The sequence below is a fragment of the Daphnia pulicaria genome, chromosome 4, assembly GCF_021234035.1.
Source record: "Daphnia pulicaria isolate SC F1-1A chromosome 4, SC_F0-13Bv2, whole genome shotgun sequence".
Lineage (NCBI taxonomy): Eukaryota > Metazoa > Arthropoda > Branchiopoda > Diplostraca > Daphniidae > Daphnia > Daphnia pulicaria.
In genome coordinates this window covers 3,337,308-3,364,650 of record NC_060916.1, presented here as the reverse complement: position 1 = coordinate 3,364,650, position 27,343 = coordinate 3,337,308, and the positions used below count along the sequence as shown (strand labels likewise).

Below are 27,343 nucleotides of genomic sequence, written 5' to 3'. Positions count from 1 at the left end.
AAAGTGAAAATAATGCCATCACTGGTGGGCGCTTTTAATTTTTTCTATTAAACAAAAGACTAAATATGAATTGATGTAAGATAACAGATATTACGAAAACAGGAAAGAAATAAGAAAAAAACATTTCCGTTTTATATATCAGTGTTGCTTAATGTCAACAAGGAAGCTGGTTGAGAAGTAAAAAGATACGTGAAACTCTCGACGCATTAACTGAAGGTCAATCTTTTGGATTTTCGTCTTGCATCACTGCTGGGAGTTAAATTTCTTTTAATTAAAGAGTTTCGGTTATCGGCAGCGTTCCAACAAGGTCTATCCTCCCGGTCTTTGAAGCGTCTCTTTACACAAGAGTCATTTTCTAATGACGAATGGTCTTCGTTTGATGTCGGGTCGACTGCATCCGCACCAGATGGGAGAGTAATAGGCGTGCTATTGATCTGAACAGGCATCCCAGCAGTCAGTTCGTCCAAGTTTTCTTTCTCCTTCAAAGCGACTGCGCCCAGCAGCGTACTTTCAATCAGCGTTTCTTCCTCAGAGTTTGAGCTAATTCCAGCGCACAGAGTAATATCATCGGTACTTTCAAGTTCAGCAGGATAGAGATCTTCTGCAGCAGTTTCAACACTTTTCTCTTCTTCGATGGTATTGTTAATTGTAAAATCGAAGTTTGAAGTTGAAACATCCAGAGAATAAAAACTGTCGACACTTTCACCTTCACCACTCGACCACGGAATGTCCTCGTTATCCCAAGTAAATTCGTTTTCCGAGGGTCGACTCGGAGGCATAGTTTTCAAAGAGGATTTCGGTTGGACGTAAGCATAAGTAATATCGATCCCTCTAATGTGTTGCTCAATAGATCCCGGAATTTCGCTTTCTTCTCTTTTGGGCTGCACAGCCAACGGGGTGACGCGGAACGGTGTTGAAGTTTTAAAGCTTTGACTCGGCAATAACAGTTTTTCAGTTGACCTCAAAGAATCTTCATCGTTCTCTAGATTTTTTTCCCTCTTGCAACAATACTTATCTGCTATATAGACAGAGATCCACACTCCGGCTGCAGTCAACCAGTAGCCATAAAGCCAAGGACTGTTCCAGGCACGATTGTTAATCCCGACGGCTGGATACTTTCGCCAGAGAAAAGGGCACAAAATAAACCAGTACGGCAGAAAGAAAACGAATGTGAATACAGGAAGACCCACGGTCCAAATGGGCCTCGTCTTCTCAGAGAATAAATTGCTAATAATGCTCATTTTAACAAAAAAACGGGAATGATAGAAGTAAGAATGAGGTCTTTTCTACTGTAAAATGAAGGACAACTTCTGTCGAACTACGGAGAAACGACTACGGAGAAAATACTGACGAGAAATTTGGGTATAGTCGTTATCAAGAAAAATTCGTGTGGTTTTTCTCCTTCCTGGCTATAAAACAATCGCGGTTGACGTAAATCACTATTCGTAATAAACTTACATGTGGACAACTATTCAAAGAAACTTGCTTCACCACCACTCTTCCCTAAGCACGTCAAGTGGAAAAACACAAAAACATTTTACTCGTGTTTCTTCCCCGATAGCCGATAGCAAAAATATTCATGACTGACAAGGAACCGGATGCACTTTCTTGCTTTATCCTTATGATAAACGAATTGACAACTGCAGGTTAACTTTCAAGTATAAAACAATTGAGGAGGGACACGTATTCTTTATGAAAAGATTTGTTTGATTAAGAATTTTCAAATAAGTATGGAGTTGAGTTCATGATTCAAGATTGTTTGCTTTTACTTCCATTGTTTAGACACGCGAGTTGCAGAATAATATTCTGTAAATTATTAAATTGGGCACTTTTAGGTGATATGGCTATTCGGGCACACACAAAACTATTGGCAATTATTGTAAAACCATTCGAGATTTTTCAAATAAAAAAATTTTATAATTAATCTTCTTCGTTGATAAATATACGCTTGATACTAACATGAGGATATGTTCGTCTCCAATTTGATACATGCCCCGCGTCGATCTGACAACAGTAGCTAACATCCAGTAACTGCAGCTTTCGGCATTGATCTAGTATTCTATTTAAAAAAAAAATTAAAAATGCGATTGTAATATACGTAATTTCCTACTATATAAATTATAAACGTTAAACTTGCCTGCAACATCCTTCCGATGTTATGTAGCTGTTGCCCAGCAAATCGAGTTGTCTTAAATTAGGGCAAAATTGCGCAATAGCTATCAAATCAGTGTCTTTGGCTGTTCTAGCGGCGGTCAGGAACAATTTTTCCAAAGATCGACAGCGATTGGCTAGTAGGGATATCCAGTTACCATTCGGTGGTAGACCACTGTATAATTAACACATGATCAAAAAATATTTAAAAAATATACATACATATTCAAACGAGTGATGCACTAAATCCAAATTACCACCAGCCAATGTCAAGTTCCCTTAAATTTCCAAGTCCAACTAGAACTTCCATTCCGTGATTTGACAGATGACCATTTCTCCATAAATCAAGGGAAATAATACCCGGCCTATGTCGATTTAGCCAGCGAACAATCTCATCTAGTGATCCGGAAAGGGCAAGATTTTGACAAGCGCCTATTCAAGAACAACAAAGAAGGTAAGACATTGAAACGAAAAAGTAAAAAACATTGGTACGAACGACGAAAGAAGTACCAAGTGAAAGGTGAGAAAGCGACGTCATCGATTGCAAACTGACTAGAAGAGTAGGCAACTCAATCTGCGTATTATCCAATATTAATCGTTCCATCATGTGTAATTTTCCCAAATGCCAAAACGCATTTGACTCTAAATCACGGCATCCCCGTAAATTCAACTCTGAAAATAAAAATGATTTTATCATGAAAGTCCGATAATTCAATTTGTTTTACCTTTACGAATTTACCTTGTAAACAAGGGCAGCAGGTTGAAATCCAGTAAAGAACTTCATTATTTAGAAAAGTGCAATTCTCTAAGCGCAAAATTCGCAAACGCTTTCCAAATTGCTTGATGAACCTATGGAGAATGAAAAGTTTAATCATTTTTATGTAAAGTTAAAGTAGATAAAACCAGACCATGAAAAATCAGTTGAACTCAATTTTCCGTAGTTTCCACACCATGACATGTCCAAATACTGCAGACACTGGCATCGAACAGTCAGCCATTCTAATGATGAAAGATTGACACAATACCAATATGGCTAAAATAATCAACCCATTAGAAGAAAAATTGGGCTAACTGAAAGTGGATGTTTAATACTTTTAAATTCACTGAAGTGAAGAGCACCGAATCCTTGCATATTTTATTGAATGAGGTCGAGACGCATGCTAAAGAGCACAAGCTGTGAAGATCCAAAAATGAGAGTATTATGCGTAAAATTTCTTCCTGTTACAAAAAAAAAAAAAAAAAAAAACTAAATAAAGCAGTAAAAAGAAACAAGATCAACTTGATGAAATTCGGTCCTCACGGGTAATTTACTGAGATGGCAAATAGTTGAGGATTGCGCTGGGACTTGGTACTTAAAACAGAGCCGTTGTATACTTTCGATTGCATTGAAGCCTGGCACTAAACGATGGAGCCCCAATCCAATAATTTTCGTAGATAATCCTGTGACACAAAGTTTAAGCGATTCTTCAAACGGAGGATAGGTTTCTGTTCCAACCAGAAGAACAGCATCGATCTCTGGATAATAATCGGCCAAACTGCTGTCTATTTCAACTCTAATAATGCTAAAGAAATATTTAATAGGAATTGTGCTGAAAAAGTGAGGCTAAACACTCAGTTCTACCTAGTCAGAAACTGTAGATGATGAGGTTCAGAAGAAAATATCTGTGAATGCTTCAGAGACTTTTTCATATGATTTTCATGAAACAATTTCCAATTTCCTTGGCCATCACCAGCCCACAGTCGCCTCACACAACCAGAGTTATATGTTTCATATACATTTACACAGTATGGATAGACAGGTTTTTGAAACAGGATATCTACATTTAAAGTATGTAAAAAAAAGTCCCTAATTGTAAAATGAATGAATTACCAACAAAATCCTGTCCTGTTATGAGAACTTCAGTTTTTCCTTTAGAAGGTGAAATTACTAATGTTTCTTTCCACCATGGCCCATATGTTCTCTGAAGAACAAATGTTTTTTTTTTTTTTTTTTAAATATACCTTCCTCTACATATAGTCTTTGTATGCTTTTTATTTCACACTTGCACTAATAATTTTAATAAAAAAGTACCGGAACGTAGGTTTCAGGAAAATCTCCATATGCCGGATATCGAGAAGGAGGACCGATTAAATTGTTGGCTGTGTAAGACACTCCATTTATACTTCCATACTGTGAAGTGTAGTATGTCACCTTGCTGGCATACTGCTCTATGAAAATGAGGCCTTCACTATTTCCTAATAAAATCATATAAAATTGATTTAAATGTAGGAAAAAAAATGTTAACACATTTCATTCTCACCCAACATGAATCGTTCAAAATGTCTATCACAGATCAAATTTGGGGGATTACAAAATATGATTCGGGGAGTCCAAAATACAAATATCTAGCAGAAGAATGGTTTTGTTTACAAACGGAAAATTCATTTTGAGCGCCAGCTAGCGTCTAGTTCTCTAGTAGTCATTTACCATCCAATCGATGGTAAATTTAAATTTTACTAAGACTTTGATTCATCACACCCAATTTTTATTTAAAAATTTAATTTTACATTCAATGTTTAAACTATTTTTATATAAAATTATACAAGTTAGAAATTGCAATGTTGTAGATTGTTGTCCACAACCTAAGTAAAAGTCTTCTGCTTTGTAAATAAAAAGTGAAACAATTTTTGGAGACTCGTTTTCGGTGCTAGTGCTATTTCAAGTAATAGATTTTGTTATTAACCTTAACCATGCCATTTGGAATAAAACCTGTTTGTTTTAAATGCGATATCAACATATCAGAGATATGGCAAAAAAACAACGAAGGAAATACAGTTTGCAGCGAATGCTTTCAAGGGAAACTGACAACCACCGTGAAAACAGAATCTATTGTTATAGAAAAGGCGCCTTCACCAGAAATAAAATTTCAAGAAGAAGATGCTTATAATGAAACTATTGAAGTGGATGATGTTGTTGTGGATGAACTTGTGGATGATATAAAGCCACGTAATGAATTTGGCCCAGGGACAAGGTCAGGAAACACAACTTTAAACAGTAGAGGTGGACGCACAGGAACAAAAAAGACACGTGGAAGAAGCAAGAAACTAGGAACTGCCAATAAAGCAACAGTTGGCAAAGGACGTGGAAGAAGAGCTGTTTTCAAGAAACAGGTTAAACAAATCCATAAATTTGATAGAAAAATTAAATAGATTTTTCCAAAAACTTTTTATAAATTCTTCCTTTTTTAATTTTAGCTACCATCTAAAGCCCCCACTGTTGCTTCTACCTCTTTTACAAGTGGGCATTTGTTTCATCATGATATTTATTATCAAGTGGGGGACATAGTTTCAGTCACAGATGAAGATGATGGAGTTTATTATGCACAAATTCGTGGGCTTCTGCAAGACCAATTTTGTGAAAAAAGTGCTGTATTAACTTGGCTCATCCCAACTCAAAGTTCACCACCTCCAGATGTGGGATTTGATCCACAGACATATATTTTAGGTATGTGAATTTTATATATTTTTTTCTGTTCAGCATTAAAACAGTCTTGGTTTAGGTCCTGAAGAAGAATTGCCACGTAAGCTGGATTATCTTGATTTCGTAATGCATGCGCCGAATGAATATTACAAACTGGATGAAAATGTTCGAGTGTCCAGTGAAAAAGAAGCTGGCTATATTTGGACAAGTATGGGTGCCGTACGAAGAACTATTCATTCATGAAAAATTCCACCAGGATCATCCGTTTATAGTAGAATAGAAAGACCAAGGCAGCCGGCTCTTTTGTTCTTTGTGTCTTTTAATGCCATTACAGATTCGTTTGTAAAACAATTCCATCATTTCTAAAGTTTGTAACTAAAAATATTTGTCACATGTTCTGCTACCTCACTGAAATTCGGAGGAAAAGTAAATTAAATTGTTTGATCTGTTTTAAGTGTTCTTTTCTAAATTTTTAAGAGTTTTCAAAATTTTAGTAAGATATTTTCGAAAATTACATGTCGGAAATTATAGATTTTTTTACCTGCTTGCACGGCTTTCTTAAAAATAATACTTGACCATTCCTGCATTACGGCTTGCCTTGCGGGTAACAATGTTTTTAGAAATTATTTTGTGCTGAAATTTTGAGCTGAAATATTTTCTAGTCTACCGGTAAAAATGTTTCGATTATAGTGGTAATAAACAGTTCATTTAAAATATAATGATATTTAAAAATAATATCGATAATATGTTAATGAGTTTTTCAAACTTGTATGGGTTTTATTCATTCATAATACTAGCGTCATTCGAACTAATAGACAATTATAACTTGAAATCACCAGCGGGAATTTGTTATTTTAATTTGAGTTTTAATTCAAAACCTTAAAAAAGTTTAAAAGAACTATAACAAATTCGAAATCGTATAGTAGGTTCGTCAAATACATCCATTTTGTCCAATGGGTTTCTGATTATCACCCATAGAGGGCCGTGATTCTGTGAAGTGATGAAGTCGTTTCAAAATTTGGCGGTTACATTCCTTAGTCCAACGGCCGCCACCGTCTCTTTGACATCCAAGTGTGCTCACATTTTCCTTTAAAGTCGAGTCTGTGGAAACACGTTGGGTACGAACTTTCTTTACTTTGTTAGATTATTCTCTGTTTATCGTGTAACGAAATATTTTATGCAAGAGTCTTACGAATCAATTGATGACAATCTGATTTGCAGGTGGAATACGAAGAATACGTCACTCCAGTTTTTGTTTGCTGCCATTCGACTTCAAATTTCCGTTACTTTCCCGAGATTTCAATTCTTCACACTTTTTGGTTTTTGTTCTTGTTTCTTAACAAACAATAGTGATGCCTTCTGCAATGGAAGACTTTACCAAAATAGAAAAGATCGGTGAAGGTAATGATCCCTGGTACACTAAGCTGTGTAACTTGAACTGATTTTAAAACTTTTGTTTCGCAAAGGTACTTATGGTGTTGTCTACAAGGCTAAAAACCGTAAGACTCAACAATTTGTTGCCATGAAGAAAATCAGGCTTGAAAATGAAGATGATGGTGTTCCTTCGACAGCCATCAGGGAGATATCACTTTTGAAAGAGCTGCTACATCCCAATATCGTCTGTCTGGAGGATGTTTTGATGCAAGAAGGAAAGCTGTATTTAATTTTTGAGTTCCTGTCAATGGACCTTAAAAAGTACATGGACAGCATTCCAACTGGGCAGTTGATGGATAAAACTCTTGTTAAGTCTTATTGCCACCAGGTTTGCTTAGAAGATTTAGGACTCATTTATATATTGGCCTGATTTATATTTTCCCTCTAGATTTTGGAAGGCATTTTATATTGTCATAGACGTCGAGTTTTGCATAGAGATTTGAAGCCCCAGAACTTACTCATCGATAAAAACGGAATTATTAAGATTGCTGATTTCGGTCTTGGGCGCGTATTTGGAGTTCCTGTTCGTGTCTACACTCACGAGGTAAAGGAAAGAAGGTTCCCAATGCATGGACGTATACTATAAATTCTTTTGAACTCACGAAGGTTGTTACTCTATGGTACCGTGCTCCTGAAGTATTGCTTGGGTCCTCAAGATATTCGTGCCCCATAGACGTGTGGTCGGTTGGCTGTATTATGGCTGAAATGATAACGAAAAAGCCATTGTTCCAAGGAGATTCGGAAATTGATCAGCTTTACCGTATTTTCCGGTAGTGTTACTTGTCCTTTTTTTTTAATTTTTAAAATTACATTTGTTCCTATTTTATTTGAAACACAGAGTAATGAAGACGCCCACGGAGGAAATGTGGCCAGGCGTTTCAAAAATGCCCGACTATAAACCTACTTTCCCTAATTGGAATACTTACCACCTTCAAAATTCCGTGAAGCAACTTGACTCGATTGGATTTGATCTGCTTCAAAAAACTCTCATTTACGATCCAGCCCTTCGTATCACGGCTCAGGATGCTTTAGATCATGCTTGGTTTACCGATCTGGATAAATCTATCTTACCCACCAATGTGCCTGCTTAATTAAGCATTCCTCATGTAAACGATAGCTACTAAACCTGGCCAACTTCCTGATGGTCGTTTCTTGAAATTCTGTTTTTCGCTTTTCCTAATCATCATTTTTTTTGCTCTCTGAGAGAAGATGGGTGTGATTCTTTTCCTTGGTAGCGAAGAAATTTTCTTCCCCCTTGTGTACGTGTGACTGTATACTATAGTTTCCTAATAAATATGCTCACGAGGACTACATCAGAGAAAATTGTTTTTTAATTGGGAGATGTTCATTTTTATTTTTTATATCAACGTTCTGAATTAAATTGTCAACAATGTGAGTTTTTCGTTCAGCGACAGTTGAGTCTTGGTAAGTTGTGATAGATATAATACCATCAATAAATCCTAAATTAAAAAAGTTTTACAAAAATTAGATTAAATAAGTAAATATTGGGTAATGTTTTCTACCTTTCGGTTTGAATTAAGCATCTCTTCAAATTCGTCGGGTGTCATTTTAGGTACCGAATGAACCATATCTAATAGAGAACGACCAAACGTGTTGTCAGCCGTTTTGGAGCCACTCATTACGTCGTCAACATAAGCCAAGATAGTGTCCAGCATGTTTTCCATCTGCTGCGAGGCTTCAACAATCTGAGTAAGATCCGAAGCGATGCCCGCTTGACGTTTAACCGAGGTTTTGGTTTTCTGGCAGGCATTTACTGTAAAACAATCAAAGATTAATTCCCAGTATACATACACATTTTCTATTATAATTACATCCAATAGTTTCTGGGTCATAGCATGCTATCTCAACAGAAACAGGAGCAAACATGCATCCCATAGTTTTGCCTGTGATACCCATTGGGACACTAGATGATAATTTAAAGATAATTATTTTTCAAAGCAATTGTATCATACTGAATTAATAGCATGTACCTGACATAAGCTTTGATTCCCATACGGGTATCTTGCAATGTGGTGTCCACTGTAATGTGAACAGGATTGGAGGACTCTCTGGAGTAGTACTCATGAATAAGAGCAGAGTGAGATGTGACTCCAGTACCAGTTGCCCACCAACCTACAATGCTTTCTTGGGGATTAACTTTACGATGCAGGTCATACATATCCTTGGCAAAGTCCAATTCCACAGCCACTTCTTCTTCTGATTCATTGTGAGGCACACAAAAGCAGTTGGTCACTTCTACACCATTTTTATCTGATGTGCCTGGAAAAAATCAATATGAAAAATGAGTTATCACAACTTCGATTTCGCATATTATAGGAATTTAGGTATATAATCCAAAGATTTTGTCAGGTACTCGATACCGATACACGTGTCAACAGTCGAAAAAACAATAAAACGTGAAAGCAAACAGATGATCTAAATTGTATGTTACCAAGCAACGTTCCAATTACTCTCTGTGCATCAGGATTACGACGCTCATAAGAGTCAATAATCTGAAATAATACAACAGGATGCAACTTGACAGTCAGATTGAGAGCCATTTTGCGTGACTTTTTTTGCAGACCACTACCGCATTGAGCTGAAAAAGCCGACACGAACTAGTTGCCAATTGGTGATATATAATATGTTGAATTATTTATATTTACCAAACACGTCTCGTTATACATTTTAAAAAATTAACTTTAATAAAATGTATGTTGTACATTGTTTATAAATTTTACACGTCATTTTAATTATTTTTTAAAGACTTCTCACTTCTCAGTCACCAGAGGGCGCGACCAAATGCTTTCGCTAGCGTTGGCATAGCTTAGTTGTTCTTGATGGGAAGGGAAGGCTAAAGATGGCGGGTAAAAAAAAATGCTCTCGTTGAATCCTTATTTTCGAAAATTGAAAATCTTTCTTTCTGTATCCATTCCTCAGATTTATTTATGAAGCATCGATGTGGCTACTGTCAGGACGACATCCTTGGCATTCGAATCCGATGTAACGTTTGTGTCGATTACGAACTTTGTTTACAGGTGTGGTATAAAATCTTCGTTGAATGAATCCCTCCCCTTCCTTCTTTGTTGTTTGTTATGACGCCCACCGGAGTAGTATTGCCGGTTGGTCGGCGGCGAATTTGAATTATTTTAATAACACAGTTTTGCAATGTGTCTTTCTAGTGTTTCTCTCTTGGCTGTGAAATTGGACCACATAAAAGTAGTCATGGATATAGATTAATAGTGAGTATTTCAGTTTTTCTATCAAACTCAGAATAAATACTTTATTTTTAATTTCTAGGATCCTGGTACTTTTAGTATTTTTCCTGACCAACAAAGGGAGGATGAAGGTGGCTGGATTGCAAGGGAAGACTATCAGTTACTTGATGCAATAGAACAGTTTGGTTATGGAAATTGGGAAGATGTTGCGAAACATGTAGAAACACGGGATTCAGAAAGTAATTGTTGATTTTTATCAGAATTTTATCATCAGTTACTCACTAACTATGTTTTTATAGAATGCAAAGAACACTACTGTGATAGATTTGTCACAGGAACAATAGGTAAACTAACATGGCAAGGGCTTCCAAATGGACTTCTGGCAAGTGGAGAGTCTCGCTTGGCAGCAATTGATCACACTTGTCCAGATAATGCACCTCTATCTCCATCCATCACATCACGACTACCACCTTTAGCTATTCAACCTGAAGAAACATTAGAACTTGGATACATGCCTCAAAGAGATGATTTTGAAAGGGTGGGTCTTAATTTGTCATAAAACAAACTTGTCTTAAAAACTTCAACATCATTTTTATTTTTTGTAGGAACATGACAATGAAGCTGAGGCAATTGTTTCTCATCTAGCCATTAATCATGACGACGAGGATATTGATTTGGCTCTAAAACTGGCTCAAGTCGATATGTATACTCGCCGCCTGAGGGAAAGAGCCCGAAGGAAGCGGGTTGCTCGGGATTTTCAACTGGTATCCCAATTTTTTAACGCTATCAAGAAAGAGAAGGAAAAACCTACGACTGCCGCAAAAAAAAGGGAGTCCCAAAAGGAAAAGTAATTCATGTTTCAATTAGTTAACTATTTTCATTACAAACAGTTACATTTTTTCCCTTGTACAGAGAAACGCAAGAAAAATTTCGTTCGTTTTCCCAATTCCACACGGCACCTGAGCATGAGCAATTCTTACGCAATCTAACTAAAGAGAGAGCTTTGCGATTGCGGATTCGAGAACTAATCAAATACCGTAGGAATGGATTAACTCGACACGAGGAATGTACTGAATATGAACGACTGCGATACTTCCGTGAAAGAAAGAAAGAAGCCCGGTTGGAGCGCCAGCGCCGGAAATCCGTAAGCAATTTTCCCAGTCTGTACTATTGCTTGCATAGTTTTCGTCAAGCGATAGTAAGAGTGTGCGACTGGTTTATTTACCTGTTAATACTTCGTTGAAATGAATCATTATTGGTGGTGTCCATTGGTTGAATATTCGATTTTATTTTTTTACTTATGTGTCTTTATTTTAAGTATCTTACAAGCTAGTTAAATTAGAACCCATAAAAGACTGGAAATTGAACAATAGACTTTAACGTAGGGAAGCAGTGGACCGGGGCCGATTGTACAAAACCCTGGGACACTACACAAGTCAGAGTAAGCTTTATTATTTCCCCTTTTTTACATACTATGTGCAGTTTAACTCATCAGTTACCTGTGATAGCTTTGCATTATATTACGAAATCTCAACTATATTTCTTAGTTCTTAGCATTGTTAAGTGAATTCGTGGCTTATGTATGTAACTTTTTTTTTTTTTTTTTTTTTTTTCGCAGCAACGCAAGGGAAGAAGTGCTACTTTCAAGCTTTCGAGACGCAAAAGTCACGTCCTTCGGCAGCAACAACAACAGCAGCGTCCTCAGCGTTTCAAGCAGTCTGCCTCGACTCGGGCCCGTACTCTCCGCTAATACCCGACTTTCACAGTCAGAATGGCAGGAGGCAGTTGCTAATTTCCTCGCCAAGAGCGACGATCTCACTTTATGTCCCGGTTCAGAACTGCTCAGTCCTGCTGAAAAGCAAGTCAGTGAAACGATTATTCTAATTATTATTTTTAAAGTTTTATCCAATAAATGTTTTCCTTTAAATCTCAGATTTGCCAAAATCTACGTTTGAGACCATTGTACTATACGTCATTGAAGGCCAATCTCATATTGGTAAGTCGAATCATTCACTCTTGATTTATTCACTTGAAATAAAATACAAATCTTTTTCTCAGAGTGGGACCGACAAGACTCCGCTCCTACCCGGCCTGGCTGCTGACGAGCAGTCTATGATTGTAAATTATTTTACGAAAGCCGGTTTTCTGTCTGTCGAGTGAAAAAAGCAATTTTGTGTTGAAAAAATTTGTCTTTTTTGAATAAAGTTCAACTGTTTTTTTTAACGAATTTCCAATATTCATTTCATTTTAGTTTTGATAGATTAGTTAAATTTTACGAATAATTTAGAGTATATTAATATAATTTGTATGGGTGCATCTCACAGTGACGGAATCGCACTAGTAAAGGTGGCCATAAATAACAGCTTTTTTTTTTTGCTCATAAATATATAGTGTTGAAAGTAAAGTGTTTCATAAGTCAAATATATCGCTAATAATTTGATTGTTTAGTAACTCGAAACAGTACCCATTAATAACTAGTTCTTTAAGTAAAATGTCTCATAAGAACGAAGTTCTTGTGGTTCTTGTATCATAAGAACTTCGTTGCATTGATAAATTGTCTCACTAGTATTTCTGTTCACAAGTAACATCAGGTTAGGTTAGGTTAGGTTAGGTTAGGTTAGGTTAGGTTAGGTTAGGTTTGCTTAGGTTAGGTTAGGTTATAAAATTGGTAATTCCCGAATCACAATCACGGCGAAGCCGTGAACATCATATTATTATCATCCACGGCGAAGCCGTGAACGTCAAGTTATTATCAATCACGGCGAAGCCGTGAACATAATTTTATTATTATCCACGGCGAAGCCGTGAAATTAAATTCGGTATCATCCATGGCGAAGCCGTGAAATTTACATTCGGGATCATCACGGCGAAGCCGTGAATATCATACTGGATCATAGGGGGTGTTTCTGTTGATGCCTGTTACTAACGAGACGTTGTCGTTATACTACAAAATACTACTGTATCACTTTCCCTTTTCACACGAAATTTTGAAAAAGAATTATGAAACAATTTACTTTTGACCATTTGTTGGTATGAAATAAATAAATTATTTAGAAAATTTTGATTTTCTACCGAACGGTATTATTTGAGATACGTTTTACCATGGTGTATTAGTATGGTGGGGGAACTTTGGTTGGAATCGGCTATCTCGAATGAAGCCAGTTTCCGGACAAGAGGCGGAGCTTAGTGCAAAAGTAAAAATTCTCAACAGCCAATTGCAGGGCTGGTCGGCTATTGTCAGTGCCCTCTATGAACCAAAATACATATCTTTTGTAAAATAATTCGTCTGCAAAATAATTAAGCTACAGAAAAGCGAATAGCAAAAAAGTACGGCTTTACGCTAGACCAAAGTTCCCCGGATTTGACCGGGGCTCAGTTTACTCGTAGTATAGAAATTTAACTTTTTTGAGTACAGACATCAACCGGTTGTAGCAGTGGTTAAAGTAATGAGCTACGAAGCTACGACACTAGAGGGATAAGGTTCGTTTCCTATATTCATCACTTATTTTTTTTCATATTTTTTTTCTATTAATTTTAAAATAATTAAAGCTGGAAAAATAATACTTAATTACTGTTATTGACTCATTTTTTACGATTTTATAGCTTTATAAGTACAATAAGCAAAGTGCAATCGGACTTAGAAAATTTTCAAACCGTTCATAGCTCATAGTTCACCTAATTGTCCACCAGGCAGCGCTGATCATAGCCGACCACTGGCTTCAGCCGAGATAGCCGATTCCAACCATAAGTTCCCCCACCATACTAATACACCATGGTTTTACTAGTGATACACTGTAGCCATTTTCAATTTTACTAGTGATACAAATTACTATAGTACGATACTTAAGCGCCTTTTTACTACTGCGATTCCGTCATAGTGCTACGCACCCGCGGCCACCTATCAGTATGGTTACTGGACTCAATCTCAATGTTAAATCACGTTCTTAGATTCAGAGTCTAAGAGAGGTAGAACTGGGGAGGCTTAGTCGGAGAAGGGTGAGGGGAAGGGGAAGGTGAGTCACTAAGCATGGTGTATTAGTATGGTGAGGGAACTTATGGTTGGAATCGGCTATCTCGAATGAAGCCAGTTCCCGGACAGGAGGTGGAGCTTAGTGCAAAAGTCACAATTCTTAACAGCCAATTGCAGGGCTGGTCGCACTTCTTTGGTGCCCTCTATGAACCAAGATACTAATTTCTTTTGTAAATTCGTCTGAAAAATAGTATATTTTTTTTAAAATTTACGATAAATGACATCAACTAGTTGTCACAGTGGTTAGAGTCCTGGTATTCGGTTCGCATATTCATTACTTATTTTTTTTTCATATTTTTTTCTATTAATTTTAAAATTATTAAAGCTGGAAAAATAATACTTAATAACTGTGATTAACTCTTTTTTTTCGATTTTATAGCTTTATAAGTACGCAAGCAATGTGCAATCGGACTTAGAAAATTTTCAGACCGTATATATATACCGTTAAGGCAATTTTTTATATGTTTATTTTATGATTGAAATCCACAATTTTTTGAAATTACATACAAGTTTCCTTATAATCTACTCAGTGTTTATGTGTTAGTGTTAGTTCAGTATAAGTGTAACTTAAGTGTTAGTGATATTGTGATCATCACAAATTGGTGAACGCGCCAGTTGGTCTTCGAACACCTGCTCCTTTAATTCTTCAAGCACCGAGAGGAGAGACACCAAAGTGGTAAGTGAATGGCGACTCCCACTTTGCCTTCTAAAGATACATCTTATGCTGCTTTGAACGAGTCCCTGATAGGGGAGATAGACTTAGAAGAGGAAAGTTACATTAGATCCCTTCCACAAAATATTTTGCCCATTAGAGAAATTTTTTTATCACAGTGGAACGAGTTAATTAAACTTACAAAAGACGTCGCAGATAGGACATCTACCTGACGAATAACGATAAGCGATTTTCTCACGAAACAGAAAGACATAAAAAGTCAAGTCTACAATTCGTTAAAACAATTTACTTACGAATTTTATAAAAAAGAATTAGGGGGATCTCAATATATAACTGGTGACGCTCCTGGCGGAAGCCAGCAGAAGGTCTTATATATCGGCCTTCACATTAGACCCATAGCATTTATACAGGCCTTCATATATAGTGAACCCAGATTTCTTATTGGCCGATGTATAAGACCTTCAGCTGGCTTCCACCAGGAGCGCAGCGGACCGTACGAAAAAATGGCTGCAAGCCAGGGAGGGAAACCAGCTAAATTATCCTTTCACTAAATCAGTCATATCTCAACCAATAAAATCCGGAAAGGAAATTCCTTTTGGATTTCGGTGGTTGAGTATGCAATAAACCTTTTTAAAAAATTAGTTTTTTCCCTAGCTCCCCCGCTTTTCCGAAAATGGATGTCAAAGCCCCACCACTTTCTGACAAAATTCAAAAAACCCAAACTTTAGAGCTAAATAACTCCTAAACGGGTGAGAATTTTGTAATTCTGCAAACGCAGGTAAATCCGGAGTGCGAAGACAAACATGCCTATTTTTTTTTTTTACTTTTGAGGCCTTTTCCGGATTTAGTCAGGAAAGCCCCTCCATGATTTCGGTCTACTTGAATCGTGGATCGCTTGTTAAAAGTTAACAATTTTTTTAAACCGTATTTTTTTGCGTGTTTTCACCGCGCGCGGAGTTGAAGGGGTGCGCGCGGGAGGCTTCAGAGATTGGATTTTTATGATAACATGTGATAAGGGAATAATTTTTTGATTTTTGGTTGGTTTACATCCTCGAATAAAACACAATTCTCCGCCGGGGGTCAAAACAATGACATTAAATTCTCTTTTTTCTTCAAACTCTGAAACCCACCACATTAAGAAATCGAATTTTTAAGCTTCCAAAAAATGAACATGACAATATTTCCGCCAGATATACTTGCCAATTGGCAAATTTAGAATAATATTTGTTTGTTTTTTTTAAGAACAGTAGCTCTCCACATAGTAGCTCCCATGGTTGCGCCTTATCCGCCGGTTGAAAGGGTGCGCGCGCCCCCCACGCGCACTCCGCCCGCGGTGAAAACACACAATAAAATACGGTTTTCAAAAATTTGTTACTTTTAAACTGATAGCGGGTTAAGCGTGAATTTTTTTTTATCGTCGTTCATTACAAACATTTCTATTTAAAAAAAAATGAAGGCCGTTCGAGCGGCCAGATTTTGTCAAAATTCAATCAAAATTTTAATCTTGGGATCAATTTTTGGGATAGACGGGAGACATTTTTTTTTACCAGGCACAGACCAAAAGAAAGAGAATTTTTTTTTTCTTTTCGCTATTTTTTCTTTTTTATTAAAAAAAATGAATAGGCCAAATGTTAAATAAATCGTAAAAACACGCATCTAAAAAATTAAAAAAGGGAAAATTTCGGGGATTTATTCCTCAGCTCCTGCTGACCGGAAATTTTTTTCCTTTGGCAAAAGTAATCTTAATAACAATAAGAACCCACAGTAAAAAAATTGTGTAAATCTATTTTTTTTGTGACGGAAAAATTCGACTTGTCATGGAATGACCCACGCCTGATCAAAGTACCCAGACATATTTTTCAAGACTTAATCATTTATATTTATATGAAATTATTCATGGAAAATAAATCGTTCTTGATGAGACAATTGCACCCCCTGAAGCCGTAGTCCGGGCTAGGTCCCTAGGGAAAATGAGAGGAGAAGCGAAACCAAAGATACTTCTTAAAGGTTTGTTACCAAAAATAGTACAGGTTGTGTGGACCAGAATCGACGTAAATAGCTCATATGAAGATGTTTGCGAAATAGTTTATGCAGCAGAAACTATAGTAAACAGAATGGAACAGAATGAGGACAAAAGTTTAAAAGCAGCAATTGCAGGTATTTCGGCTCACGAAGATGAGCAAGACTTCAAGCTTCAGAGACAGAAGAAAAAGCTTTCTAATATTGAAAAACAACTAGAGGAACTAAATATTAATCCAACCGTCCAGCAGGAAACAACCGCAATTGAACTTCCTACCGTAGCCGTTAGTGACGCCTATAATAGACACCGGTCCCCTTCAGACGATAGAGGGCGATCAAGATAAGAAAGTCGTATACGCTTTCAGCAACCCTCAAATCGTCAACGTAGTACGGAGACACGTTATTCCGACAATAGAGGTAGGGCAAACCCATATTACAGCTCACGTAGCCAAAGCGGAAATAGATACAATACGTCTTTTGATAATCGCCAACGTAGAGAACAAACACCACCGCGTCCACATTACTCTAATCATAAAACCAATAGAGATCAGTTTCAACGCCCAAATAAAGATTCATTTCGTAGGCGCCCTTCTGATAATAACAATTTCCAACGAAATAGGAATTTTCAAGGAAATCAAAACAACCAATCTCAATATCGCCCCGCTCCCTATACCGGTACTAGACCAAGATCTAACGAAGGATATTATAATACGCAACGTTACGTTAGGACTAGACGTAATATAGAATGCTATGCATGTGGTAAACGAGGACATTACGCCAGAGAATGTCGCACATATCCACCAGAAGCACCCCAACAGCAACAATAGGCTTACTAACCACTCCCAATGTACAAACATTACCCATTATAGCTAGTGTAGCTCAATTAATGAGAATACCAGTAACATTTAATAACCTCAAGACACAACCATTAGTAGATACCGGTGCAGCTGCAAGTTTCTTAGCACACCGTTTTTTAGTATGTATTTCATATAATTATGTTAAAGAAGTACAAGTTTCCGACCCTAACACACAACTGTTTCGGACAGTTTCAGGAGAACTCGTAAAATCAATTGGCCGTTATGAATTATGTATTAAATTGGCTCGAAGACATACATTTAATCATCCATTTTACGTAGGCTACTATCAAATTTAGATGAAGGTTGCATCTAAGGTTACGATTTTCTAGCAACAAATGGAATTATCATTAATGCAGTGAACGCAGTATAAGTTACAAGCATGACAACGAATTAAGGAACTTCATCATACCGCCTTTGCCTATATGTTCGATTAGTATAACAACTCCACCACAATTCGGAACATTAGGAGTACCAGAGGAACAATGAGGAAATTTAAATAACCTTTTAATGTCGTATTTTTCACTATTGTAATGAGCCAAAACAGCCCGGAGACGGAACGCGATATGCAAAAATGACAGCGGGAAGAGTGACAGCGAGAGCCAAGCCATTTCTCATCTCTTTACCGTTATTCACGCTAATGATGTTTACACACCCGCGCTTGTCACTCATCATACCCGTGTCTAATCCGTATAAATACTCCCATATCTGTAGCAATAAGGTAGAGTTCTCTCAGCTCTCCTTCAAGCTCCAGCTCCAGAGTAAGATCACCCTTTCATATACTTTTCGATTGTATACTTGTATGCATGTTATGTACTGTAGACTAAAATACATGGTAAGCAATTAAGTACTCTACAATTGGAGGTCCCAACAAAAAGACTGAACGCTTTTAGATTTAAGTCATTCTGAAAAGATTGAGCGCTTTTAGATTTAAGTCAGTCCAGCAATGGTAGACTAACAGTGGAGACTTTCTTTCTGCCAGTATTTTTACAGTGCATGCGTTTACTTGTGCTCGTGAACATAGAAATTGTATTCAACAAAAGTGGAACTCTCTAACATCTTTTGGAGGTAAGCGGATGCCTGATTCTTTGAGCAATCCAGAGACTTCTCTCAACTCTTTTCTTACCACCCTTTACCCTAACCTATCAGACGAAAACCTAGCTTCCACATATTCCCCATTAGAAACTTTCGAACATTCCCCACTTACTCCAATATCAGACCCCGCAGTTAATACAGCCCGAAATAATTTCCTATCAAATTGGAAAGCATCAGTAGAAATCGAATCTTCCTACTTAACTGAAATAAGTAGACCCCACCAAACCTCATCCGTACGCAAACTAATTTTACAGTTGGAAGACGAAAAAAAGAAAACACATAAAGCTACTAATAACAATTTAAATCAATACGTCTATCTTATCGTCAAGGACAAACTCGAGTCCTCAGTAACTCCAGAAACCATAAGGGAAACAACTACAACCCTAAAAAGTTACATTATATTGCTTAAAGGAGACGGAAACAGTGTATACCCCCTGGTACAACAGTTACAGATCGTTCACGGTAAACAGCGCGAATTCAACAACGAATTAATTACTTTACTAACACGAGAAACCCTTTTACAACACGCAGGACTCCGAAAAACCCATACTGAATTAATTAAAGAAAAAGAGAAAGTAGACAAAAAGTGGAAAGCCGCTGAGGAAAAACTTAAAGAGCAACGAGAGGATATCGATAAATTAGACCAACTTAAGAAAGATAACGCCACTAATTTAAAACTTTTAGACGATTCCCAAAATCACGTAGAAACATTACAAGAGCAACTTAGAGAAGCAGAAAACTATAACGCCAACGGCATCCAAACAGTAAAAGACCTTGAAGAAAAGATTAAAATCCTTGAATCTGAACACATAACTGCAAAAGGTAACGAATATCAACTTAAGAAAGCATTAGATATAAAAGAGATACACATTTTCGTAGTAGAAGCAAATATCTTAGAAGCCAATAATACCCTCGAGTCCGAAAAAAAACAATTAGAAATAACCCATTTAACCGCAGGTCAAAAACACATTGAAACCCTCAACAGTCAAATCACTGCACTTAAACTTGAAAACGAATTAGGAAAACAATTAATTACTCAGATTAGCCAAACAAAAGACAAAACCCAAAATAATTACGTTACCGCCACATTACAAATTAAAAAATACGAAACAGAAATAATAGACCTAAAAAACGATAAGGAACACCTAGAAAGTAGGATATCCAATCTCGAAGTTCGCATACAGGATTTAAAAGACAGGGAAAAAGCTTATCACGAGACCGAAGATCAGTACGAAAGGAATTTTCAGGAGATCGCAGAAAAAACTTTCGAGACCACAATTTATAGACGAACTCCAAAATTTGACAGGACGAGACTCAGTAGATAAATCTTTATTCACCGAACTCGATACAGAAAAGGCAAATATTATTAAAAACCTACAAGAAATCATAGATAACCTAACAGCACAAAATAATAGCCAGGCGACAACAATCTTTAAACTACAAAAACGTAATACGACACTTAAAAAGAACCGCAGAGACAGTATTTTAAACATGGGAGCAGGTGCCGGAGCAAGTCAAAATGGAGACGATGATGCAACAACAACACGACTTACAACCACGTTGACACCCCCACAGGATACCACTATATTAGATAATGTCTCAAAACCTATAGTAAAAGTATTAGGCGAACTCTTTTCACGGGAAGACAAAAAATCAATTCCAACTTTTAAAGGAGAAAAGTGCCGACAAATTAATCACCGAATGGTTAAAAACAGCAGAACACGTAGCAAGAAATAATGACTGGGACGATGACCAAAAGATAGGTTTCTTTTCAGATCGTCTTAAAGGAGAAGCTTTAGAATGGCACGATAATTATGCGGAAGAACAAGGCGACTTTATTAATTATACAGACTGGAAATACGAAATAATTGAAAGATTTCAGGATTCATACGACTTAGCAGCCCTTAGAAAGAAATTTGTCAAACTAAAACAAAAACCAGAGGAAAATTGTAGAACATTCCAGGCTAACTAGCCTTTACGATAGCCTAGAATGGAAATTAGAAAAATTGGACGAGAAAAACAAATTCGACGCAGAAGATGCACTCCTCAGTACAGTTAAGAAAATGCGAGACGATATTAAAATCAAAACCTTACTCCAAGGAATATTACCTAAAGTAAAAGCCGAAATATATTTGTGAATGCCAGAAGATTTTAACGATTTCGATCAGTTATGTAAACAACTATTTATTTCGGAACAAATTTTACAAAATAAAGAAACTAACGAGGATAAAGAAATAACGGCAGTCATCGCTGGTATTCCACATCACGACAAACAACAGGATGAAGAAATAACTCAACAAAAATCAGAAATTAAAATAATTAAAAAAGAATTAACAGAGTTAGGAAACGTAACTAAAAGACAACAATCCCCACAAGAAAATATTGCCACTATTGGCGCAGTGGACCACTACGGTTCTAGACGAGCAGAATCCGCAGACCAACGACCGAGACAGGACGACTCTCGAGTACACTTCAACAGACCCCCACAGGGACAAACACACACCCGAAACCAGGAAAATTGAAATCAAGGATATAACCGTGAGAGAGATAACAGCTACTCCCGTAGGAGGGAACAAAGTCCAGCCGGCTATAGGGATAACTACCCAAGCGAAAACAGACGTTCATACTCGGGAAGAAACGAACAGAGATACCAAAATAACAGCTACAGAGACCCCCGCAGACCTAATAATTATAATCCGAGATTTAATAATAATAACACAAACCATAATTACGGCAACCAACGCAACGGGTACAACGGCGCACCACAAGCGTGGCCCACAGTACAAAACAATAACGCATATAGTAAAAGATCAGCACCCACCAACCAGCAATTAGCCCCGAGAGATATTGTATGCTCAATTGCAATAAGAGAGGACACATCGCTAGAGAATGTTGGACAGACATGGCTCGTATCAACGACCCGTCACGTCGCAATTAGATATGGAAAATGTAGCAATAAACTCTCTCCTAGCCCTCCATAATCTGACCCCGCCTGTCCCAGCCATTATAACCCCACTCCTTAAAATCCCCATTTTAATCTTTGATATTCAAGCAAAAGGATTGATAGACACCGGTGCTGCCGCCAGTCTATTTTCTTCGGAAGTCTTATTTCGATTCCGAGATAAAAACATTTAAAAAAAAATTTCCTTAACAATGAAAACCCCCAGTAAACAAAAAAAAAATAAATCGAGTATTTAGGATACAATTGCTCAAGAGGGGGCATAACCCGAAATAATAAGAAAATCGACTGCGTAAAAATTATCCGGAACCGACTAACCCAAAAGAATTACGATCATTTTAGGCTTTGCAGGCTACTACCGAAAATTCGTCCGTACATTTGCAGAAATAGCACACCCCTAACGGCACTCCAGAAAAAGACAGCAAAATGGAAATGGGAGGAAGAGAAAAGGGGCCCCTTTGTTTGTATTGAACAACGCTTAGTGTCTAAGCCTGTCCTGAGCTATCCAGATTTCACGCGCGAATTTATCATGTATACTGATGCATCAGGATATGGCATAGGGGCGGTGTTGGAACAAATGCAACCTTTTCCTCCCTCAGAACATACAAATGGGACCGACGAAGCAAGTACCCACGAGATAGGCAAGAGGAAGTCGTAATAGCGTATACCTCGAGAAAAAAGAAGCAGAACGATCGACAACTGAAAGAGAGTGTCCAACGAACAGATAAATATTGCAAGACATTAATAGAAAGAATACGTATAGAAACCAGCCAAAGGGCTGAGGACGAAGTTGAAACAGAACAAAAAGTTAAAGAAAGACCCGAAAATGTTGAGTGTAAAAGATGAACAAACTGGACAGTGCGGCAACGCAGGATAGCCAGTAACGAAGGAAGGGGGGGGGAAGGACCTACCCAGACAAAAGGAATGGGAGAGAGACTCATTGCTGTCGACGATTGTGACTAAGCTAGTAGCAATAAAAAGCGTTCTTTGCTGCAAACAGGCTCACGTGTTAATTTCTATTTCAACAGGTTATGGGCCCAGCTGTACGCACAGCTAACAGCTACTCTGTTTGATCAATTATTTTTTTGTGTGTGTGTCCCCGGCTAACTGTTCCCAAGAAATTAGAAATTCTTTTCTGGAGTGATGGAGAAAGATGGCGGCCGCCATGTTGTATGGTGTCTGGATGGGAAAAACTACGCGTCTTGGAAATTTGGAATGAAGCTGGCATTACAAAGTGTTGAGCTTTGGGAGGTCGTGAACGGGACTCAACGGCAACCTGCTGAAGTGAGTTTATTGATGATTTATTATTTTCTTTATGTGTGTGATCCGTGCCTGACAACAACGCGATATGAGATGCCTATCTGTGGCGTGGTACCAACTATTAAATTGACAACCTTAGATCCCGGCGTGAGTGCTTAATCTCTGCCACTTGATTTTGTTTTTGGTGTGTTTGTGTTTGCTGGACATTTCTCTTTTTTGTGTTTCTTTCTCAATCTGTTTGGTCACTCTGGCTAAATTCCATCATAGGATTGTGGACAAGTGTGTGCTAGAGTGGCAAGCATCTGAGTGCTTTTCCACATCGAGATGATGTGAGAGGTTCCACATTGAGATAATGTGAGAGGTATTCCACATCGAGATGATGTGAGGGAGATTCCACATTGTGATAATGTGAGAGGTATTCCACATCGAGATGATGTGAGAGAGGTTCCACATTGAGATAATGTGAGAGTTATTCCACATCGAGATGATGTGAGGGAGATTCCACATTGAGATAATGTGCGGCTGCCATGGATATCACAAACCTAACCATCTTCTCGTTTTATTACCACAATCAGAGACGCAATGCTGACCAGGTGATTGAAAATGCAGCTGATATAACCAACTGGAACAAGAGAAATACCAGGGCAATGCAGAACATTTTTGGTGCCATCAAAGAAGAACAATCAAGGATCCTGATGTCTTGTAGCACAGCCCAAGAGATGTGGATGAAATTGGAGACTGAATATGAAGAAGCTGCCGCAGACAATGCAACCCTATTGTGGACAAAGTTCTATGGATGCACCTTTCGGCCAAGCCAAAGTGTATCAAGCTTCCTGACTGAGTTGGAACAGATAGCATTCCGTCTGAAGAGCCTCAACATAGCTATTGATGATAATCAAATAATGGCAAAGATACTCATGTCACTTCCTCCAGAGTTCCGTGTTTTTGCCTTTGCATGGGACAGCACGCCTGTTGCAGAGAAAACTCTCAAGAAACTGACTACTCGCCTTATAGCATTGGACAAGAGCCTGCGCAACGATGAAGAAGCAAAATCGACATCTGATACTGCCTTTCTCAGTAAGCCGAACAGAGATGAATCACAGCATGAAGAGCACAAAGAGCAAGCACTTCCTGCCCAGTATGGTCAGAAGAAAGGAAGAAGCCACCCTTCCAGTCAACAACGCTGGTATACCGAGAACATGCTGGGAGTGCAACTCCACTACGCATGTTAGAGCTAAATGCCGTCAATACAAACGCCGGCGTGAGAGAGAAGAAGAAGAAGCGGACAGAAAAAGGAAGCGTTACGATCGACATAACACAAGAGATGATGACCTGCACAGACTTGAACCTAGTACTGCTCTTGTGGGAATCGACCGCTACAACCACTAGGCTGCCACTCACTTCAAGTATCCCCGTGACAATATTGGCGTTCGGGATATAGGGGAGGTATAACTGAAGAGTTAAAGGAGGCTATTAGTTTTTTCTTATTTTTATTGTTTGTCTTGTGACACAGAACCTAGTATTGATGTCTGATTCAAATATGTTGTGTATCCTGTGATCATGTTTATTTTTGGGGGTCCAGTTTGAGGGGAGGTGTTGAGTGTAAAAGATGAACAAACTGGACAGTGCGGCAACGCAGGATAGCCAGTAACGAAGGAAGGGGGGGGAAGGACCTACCCAGACAAAAGGAATGGGAGAGAGACTCATTGCTGTCGACGATTGTGACTAAGCTAGTAGCAATAAAAAGCGTTCTTTGCTGCAAACAGGCTCACGTGTTAATTTCTATTTCAACAGAAAATAGGGACGTAAAAGAAAAAGAAGCAAGCCAAAGGGCTGATAACCAGTAAATATTAACCGACAATAGAGCCAGGACCCGCAATGGCGTTGAAAACGAAAATGATAACAGAGAAAATTTGAAAAAGGAGGCCGACACGATCAGAGGGGATCACACGAATATTAAGCGATACAGTTATAACGAAAACGGAGAAATAATTGACATAAATAACAGATTAATAGTACCACTTGTTAAAGTGAAGGAAGTTTTAAAGGAAACTACGATCACATGTTAGCAGGACATTTAGGTATAGCCAAAAAGATTAGCCAAAAATCAAGAGACGATACATCGATACTTTTTAAAAAATAATGGGATTTTGCACTGCAGGAATTATCATTTTTCTTATTGCTTTACGATTACTCATGGCATGCCAAATAGCACCGCGCATTAAAAATCGAATGTGACGTAGAATGTGCAAGGCGAAAAATAAAAACGGGATTCCCAGATAGAAGAAGAAATGGAGAAAATATTAGCTCCAATAATACCTCCACCTGTAGCAACTTCCCCCACCCACTTCACACTTCTGATAGAGGCCAAGCAACTCGCACCTGCTTGACGCTCTATTATTAGACATTATATATCAACACCTGTTGTCCTTTCTCTTTATTGACCGTGACTGATCATTGGACCAAGTCACCTCCTTTCCCTTCCATTGTATTTCTCTATTGGACCATAACCACTGGTTATGGTGCAATATGTTTCCCCAAGTTTCTCTTTGTCTTCACCTACTATAAAAGCCCGACGTCTGCCTAGTCCCAGGAGATCGTCACCGGCTTCTGTAGCCCTCCACATCGGCTCTGGTAAATACACCACATTGAAAGTCCTTATTTGTTATCATTTAAACTGTTGTGATAAACATCACACACCTAACACCCAAGAGCCCATTTAAAACCCAAAGCCAATATTGGTGCCCACGGCGGTACGGGAATACGCCCCACTGCCATTGGAAACAAGGGCAATACCGAATATCCAACCAAGCGCACCCGTTATACATCATCACGAACTACCGACAGAAAGCAATTACCCAACAACAACAAAAGTCATAGCGAGAAAATCTATCCCTCACTAGCCACCAAGTTAGCAATTTCATCCCTCATCTGAAATTTAATCAAAGTTCTCATCACGAAATAAAAAGCGATGACAAGACAGAAACACTGGATCCCACACCACATGTAGCTACGTAGCTGGCTATATCATGGTATGGGAGGATTTATGTAAATGTAAATTAAAAGAAGAACACGGAACAATGGCCGCAAAGTATTAAAATAACACAACAAATAATAATAATAATTTTAAAAAAAACATTACATTTGGGAAAACAATTAACGAAAAATCAAACAAAAAAAAACACATGTATACTAGCGGAAAGAAATAATTTTACTAACTTTCTAAAACTAATTTAAAAAAAACGACCCACTTGAAAAGAAATACCCACTTAGAAAAAAACCCACTTAAAAAAAAACACTTAAAAAGAAAAACCCACCTAAAAATAAACCCACTTAAAATAAATAAACCCACTTAAAAAGAATAACCCACTTAAAAAAACACTTAAAAAAACAACTTAAAAACAAAAAACCCCACTTAAAATAAAAACGCACTTAAAGAAAAACCCAATTTCATTTTATCTACCAATTCATCATATTTCTCGAAGCTATAAAATATATATAATAATAATGAATTAAAAAAAATCTACGTCAAGTAGACAGCAAATGTCAAAAATCAACTCAACAAAACGACGTAGCATGATCGAGTAACAACTTTCCCTTGGCAATAAAAGCCAACACAAATTACTACAAACAACCAGTCCAGTATTACAATTCATCAGACACATATCTCAAAAGTGCACGATGGACCCAGTAACAACTCCACCAAATTCAAATCCCGATTTATCGGAAACAAGTAGTGCTACGACAGAAGAATTCTTTGTTCAAATAGACCCGGAAGAAATTGGTTCACCAGACGAGTATGGAAGCAGAGCCGTCATAATCGATGAAACCGAGAGAGATGACAACATGCCCTAGCTAAAGATAGCGTTGACCCCCTCGAAACCCCTAGGACAGCCAAAAATCAACCATCCTTCACCGTAAATTTCCCAAAGAAAGCAGCAGCCAAGACTACTACTAATGTATGTACCGAACCCACTCAGAAATCTTGCTTAAACTGTATGCTAACAGCCTACGCAGCCCAAACGGCAGACAGATCACAAAAGATCGGAGAAGAAATTGTCACAATTACGGAATTACAGAATAATAGCGTTACGTTATGTTTTACGTTACCCGCAGCCTTAAACCTCGCGTCGAAGAAGTAAAATCAGAAAAAAACAGCAGAAAAAAAGAGAACAAATAATAATAATAAC

General features: G+C 37.8%; 7 protein-coding genes across 7 annotated transcripts; 5 read left to right on the top strand and 2 right to left on the bottom strand.

Moving 5' to 3' along the window:
* Window positions 1-1,748: 1,748 nt before the first annotated feature.
* Window positions 1,749-4,559, bottom strand: LOC124335926 (F-box/LRR-repeat protein 4-like). The gene is made up of 12 exons (XM_046789436.1): window positions 4,452-4,559; window positions 4,223-4,386; window positions 4,022-4,112; window positions 3,773-3,968; window positions 3,452-3,713; window positions 3,244-3,369; window positions 3,060-3,184; window positions 2,891-3,000; window positions 2,662-2,823; window positions 2,409-2,583; window positions 2,138-2,326; window positions 1,749-2,059 (listed from the first exon to the last, which is right to left on the bottom strand). The coding sequence occupies exons 1-12, from the start codon at window positions 4,456-4,458 to the stop codon at window positions 1,921-1,923; spliced, it is 1,746 nt and encodes a 581-aa protein (XP_046645392.1). The 5' UTR covers window positions 4,459-4,559; the 3' UTR covers window positions 1,749-1,920.
* A 220-nt stretch (window positions 4,560-4,779) lies between these two features.
* LOC124338099 (GATA zinc finger domain-containing protein 1-like) lies at window positions 4,780-6,065 on the top strand. The gene is made up of 3 exons (XM_046792166.1): window positions 4,780-5,301; window positions 5,386-5,635; window positions 5,691-6,065. The coding sequence occupies exons 1-3, from the start codon at window positions 4,882-4,884 to the stop codon at window positions 5,852-5,854; spliced, it is 834 nt and encodes a 277-aa protein (XP_046648122.1). The 5' UTR covers window positions 4,780-4,881; the 3' UTR covers window positions 5,855-6,065.
* Window positions 6,066-6,593: 528 nt separating this feature from the next.
* LOC124338523 (cyclin-dependent kinase 1-like) lies at window positions 6,594-8,356 on the top strand. The gene is made up of 6 exons (XM_046792609.1): window positions 6,594-6,729; window positions 6,833-7,012; window positions 7,078-7,373; window positions 7,434-7,589; window positions 7,652-7,815; window positions 7,884-8,356. Exons 2-6 carry the CDS (start codon window positions 6,964-6,966, stop codon window positions 8,134-8,136), a joined length of 918 nt encoding a protein of 305 aa, XP_046648565.1. The 5' UTR covers window positions 6,594-6,729; window positions 6,833-6,963; the 3' UTR covers window positions 8,137-8,356.
* A 15-nt stretch (window positions 8,357-8,371) lies between these two features.
* On the bottom strand, window positions 8,372-9,655 carry LOC124338524 (eukaryotic translation initiation factor 3 subunit F-like). The gene is made up of 5 exons (XM_046792610.1): window positions 9,498-9,655; window positions 9,037-9,325; window positions 8,878-8,969; window positions 8,569-8,819; window positions 8,372-8,505 (listed from the first exon to the last, which is right to left on the bottom strand). The coding sequence occupies exons 1-5, from the start codon at window positions 9,604-9,606 to the stop codon at window positions 8,422-8,424; spliced, it is 825 nt and encodes a 274-aa protein (XP_046648566.1). The 5' UTR covers window positions 9,607-9,655; the 3' UTR covers window positions 8,372-8,421.
* Window positions 9,656-9,812: 157 nt separating this feature from the next.
* LOC124338522 (transcriptional adapter 2-beta-like) lies at window positions 9,813-12,490 on the top strand. The gene is made up of 11 exons (XM_046792608.1): window positions 9,813-9,912; window positions 9,986-10,083; window positions 10,228-10,287; window positions 10,346-10,502; window positions 10,563-10,801; window positions 10,869-11,110; window positions 11,176-11,407; window positions 11,649-11,704; window positions 11,882-12,125; window positions 12,197-12,259; window positions 12,322-12,490. Exons 1-11 carry the CDS (start codon window positions 9,906-9,908, stop codon window positions 12,421-12,423), a joined length of 1,500 nt encoding a protein of 499 aa, XP_046648564.1. The 5' UTR covers window positions 9,813-9,905; the 3' UTR covers window positions 12,424-12,490.
* Window positions 12,491-18,915: 6,425 nt separating this feature from the next.
* Window positions 18,916-20,259, top strand: LOC124336720 (filamin A-interacting protein 1-like). Its single transcript, XM_046790501.1, has one exon. It carries the CDS (start codon window positions 18,916-18,918, stop codon window positions 20,257-20,259), a length of 1,344 nt encoding a protein of 447 aa, XP_046646457.1.
* Window positions 20,260-22,847: 2,588 nt separating this feature from the next.
* Window positions 22,848-24,904, top strand: LOC124335887. Its single transcript, XM_046789380.1, has 2 exons — window positions 22,848-23,177; window positions 23,729-24,904. The coding sequence occupies exons 1-2, from the start codon at window positions 23,037-23,039 to the stop codon at window positions 24,383-24,385; spliced, it is 798 nt and encodes a 265-aa protein (XP_046645336.1). The 5' UTR covers window positions 22,848-23,036; the 3' UTR covers window positions 24,386-24,904.
* Window positions 24,905-27,343: the final 2,439 nt, after the last annotated feature.